The 2930-nt window shown below is 70.5% G+C and overlaps 1 protein-coding gene across 1 annotated transcript; it reads right to left on the bottom strand.

The window, feature by feature from the left end:
* Nucleotides 1-355: 355 nt before the first annotated feature.
* TEKT4 (tektin 4) lies at nt 356-2710 on the bottom strand. Its single transcript, XM_040973989.1, has 6 exons — nt 2177-2710; nt 1783-1853; nt 1472-1615; nt 1122-1344; nt 885-1039; nt 356-572 (listed from the first exon to the last, which is right to left on the bottom strand). The coding sequence occupies exons 1-6, from the start codon at nt 2708-2710 to the stop codon at nt 356-358; spliced, it is 1344 nt and encodes a 447-aa protein (XP_040829923.1).
* Nucleotides 2711-2930: the final 220 nt, after the last annotated feature.

Raw genomic sequence — 2930 nt, 5'->3', positions numbered from 1 at the left:
GCCACCGTTGGCCACATGGAATGACGGGCGTGCCTCTTCCCAGGCCAGCTGGGCTCCGTGGCCCCCTGGACAGTCTCACTGGCCAGGCTCCTCTTCTCCCCTCTTTGTCCCCTCAGAGATGGGAACCCCATCCCCGGGGGTGCTGATGACAGCTCCACGTAGACCCCGCCCAGCCGTCTGTGCCAGGGCCCCTGTGGTCAGCGCTGTGGTCAGCACCAGCCACACTCAGCCTGACAGGAGCCTTCCCCAGGGCTGGAGTCAGCCTGCTTGACCCTGACAGCCGCCCCCGACCCTCACTCCAGCCCGCGGACCGAGCCAGGCTGCCGAAGGAGAGTGAAGGCCAAGGTGGCCTTTATTACTGGTAGCCGGCCAGCTGGGACACAGTGGGGTAGCGGGCCCGCAGGGTCAAGCACTTGTGGCGGTCGATGCAGAGGCTGTGGGTCTTGACTGCAATGTCCTTCTCCAGGTCCAGCCGTGTGTCCTCCAGGTTGTGCAGCACCTGCTCCGCCTCCAGCAGCTTCTCCCGCAGCGCTGCCAGCGACTGGTTCAGCTCACCGACCTCGCTCACCAGCCTGCAGCCGCCCGGACCCCACAATCAGAGAGGGCCGGGTGGGGGTGCTGGTGTCACCCCTACCCGCAAGGCCCAGAACCCGAAAGGGCTCCTTTCCGGGGGCACAAGTTTCAGGAAGGAGAGGGACGAGGTCGTCCCTGGGCTGGGAGGGGGCCACACCCCACGTAGTTGGGCAGGCCACGCTGCAGTGCCAGGAACACATGAGCAGCCTCCTCCCTCAGACCGCCTCCCCCTGTGGGGTGGGACCTGCTGGAGGGACCGGCTGGGCTCGCGGGAGGCGGCATGGACAAGTGCAGGCCCAAGAGTGGGGCACCTGAGCTGGGCAGTGTCCCGGCACAGCTCCACCCCGGGCCGGTGCGAGCGCTGGTACAGCCGCGTCTGGGCCACGCGCAGCGGCGCCTCCTTGTCCTTGATGGCCTGTCGCAGCGCCCCGACGTTGTGCTCCTGGGTTGAGATCTCCCGCAGCGTCTGCAGCAGAACCAGGTCAGGCCTGGGCTGGCTCCCCACCCCACCCGGGCACTCGGGTGCCCACCGGGGCTGCGCTCCCCACCTTCTGCAGGTGGTCCTGCAGCTTGTGGCGGGCATCCTCCAGCTCCTCGCAGCGCTGCCCAAAGGCCAGGGCCACGGCGTCGCACTGCAGCCGCAGGTCCTCCGACACGTCCCTCAGGATGCAGTCCACAAGCACACGCAGGTCGGCCGAGGCCAGGCGCTCCCGCTCTGCCCGGAGCAGGTTGTCCTGGGTGAACCTGGCCCAGGACTCCGGCGTGGAGGCGCTGCGGGGTGTGCGGGGCAGCGGTCAGTCCTGGGCCGCCCTGTCCCGCCTGCAGCCCTGCGGGCCCCACACAGCCGCGCCCCCGCACTCTGCCTTGCACCCGGTCCAGCGGCGGCCAACGTGCCCACCTCTCCTCGAAGGCGGTGGAGTGCGGGTGGAAGTGCGCCTCGGTGCTCTGGCTGTGGTAGCGGGAACAGGTCTCGTCGATGTTGTAGGCCTGCGCCTTGTCTGACCAGTCCATCTCACAAGTCTCCTTGTGCTCACGATTCAGCCTGCCCAGCAGGTCAGCCGCTCAGCGCTGACCTCAGCTCCATGCCAGACCCTTCACCCGGCCAGGCCCAGCCCCAGGCCCAGCCCGCCCCAGGCCCAGGCCCGCCCCAGGCCCAGCCCGCCCCAGGCCCAGGCCCACCCCAGGCCCAGGCCCACCCCAGCAGCCCACCGGATCTGGTTGACAGCCTGCATGATGGTTCTCTTCAGCAGCTCCTGGACGTTCCGGATGAGCTCGGCCTCCTAGGGGTGAGGTGGGGCTGGGAGAGACCCCTTCTGAGCACGGGGCTCCCCCACCCGGACCCTGGGACCGCCTGGCTGGACCAGCTCTTTTGCTGGACGCCTGCTCTGGGCCAATGGGGCTGCTGGGGGGTGGGGGGGAGCTTTCTTGAAGGCTGCGGGAAAGGAGTCGCCCCCCTCCTCCCCAGCGCCCCGCGTGGCTCCTGTGAACCCCACCTCCGGGTCAGGCCCATCGTGTGGGACAAGGAAGCGGCACTCGGGCTTCCCGCAGGAGCCTGGGGTGTAGCGGGCTGTCCTCTCCGGGCAGGGCCCGGGAAGCGCCGCACCTTCAGCAGCTCCACCTCCACGCGGTCCCGCACCAGGTCGGGGGCCTGGCGGCGCTCGCGGCTCTGCAGGTTGTCGGTGGTGATGGAGAAGGGCAGGGCCGTGGCGTCCAGGGCGCGCTCCAGCCGCTGCTTCTGAGCCAGCAGCAGGTCGGTCTCGGCCAGCAGCTCGGTCACCTCGCGCTGCAGCTCGGACATCCAGCCGTGGGCGTCCTGCAGCCTCTGGCCCACCCTGCGCGTGGAGTCCTGCTGCGTGCGCTGCGCCAGCGCCTCGGTCTCGGCCGCCAGCTGCCCGCTTTCCTGTCGCTGCCGCTCCGAGCGGTCGCGGTCCGAGAAGGCCTGGTGGTAGCGCGCGTAGCCGGCCTGAAACCACTCGTCCACCAGGTACTTGGCCGTGCGGAAGCCGGCCGTGGCCAGCCCCGAGGACGAGTAGGCGCCCGTGTTGCGTGCCACCTCATACTCCTTGCGGGGCAGCTCGCAGGCCGGCACCGTCTGGGGCGCCGGCTGCTTGGTCAGCAGCACCTCCGTCTGCGCCATGGCGGGACACGAGGGCCAGCAGCACAGCCCAGCGAAAGCGTCCTTCCCGGGTCGCCCCGGAGACGCTGCGCGCGCCAGGGGCCCCGGTTGCCAGGCGACGGGCCCCCGCCTCCAGCCCCTGCCCTTTAAAGGGCCAGGCAGGCCCTGGGCACGTCCAGCGGCCGCCCCCTCCCGCCGGCGGCCCGGGCTGCAGGGTCCGGGGCCCTGGGACGCAGAGGGA

This window comes from Ochotona curzoniae, unplaced genomic scaffold (assembly GCF_017591425.1).
Source record: "Ochotona curzoniae isolate NIBS_2020 unplaced genomic scaffold, NIBS_Ocur_1.0 contig_2321, whole genome shotgun sequence".
NCBI lineage: Eukaryota > Metazoa > Chordata > Mammalia > Lagomorpha > Ochotonidae > Ochotona > Ochotona curzoniae.
This window is presented reverse-complemented; position numbering and strand designations above follow the sequence as displayed.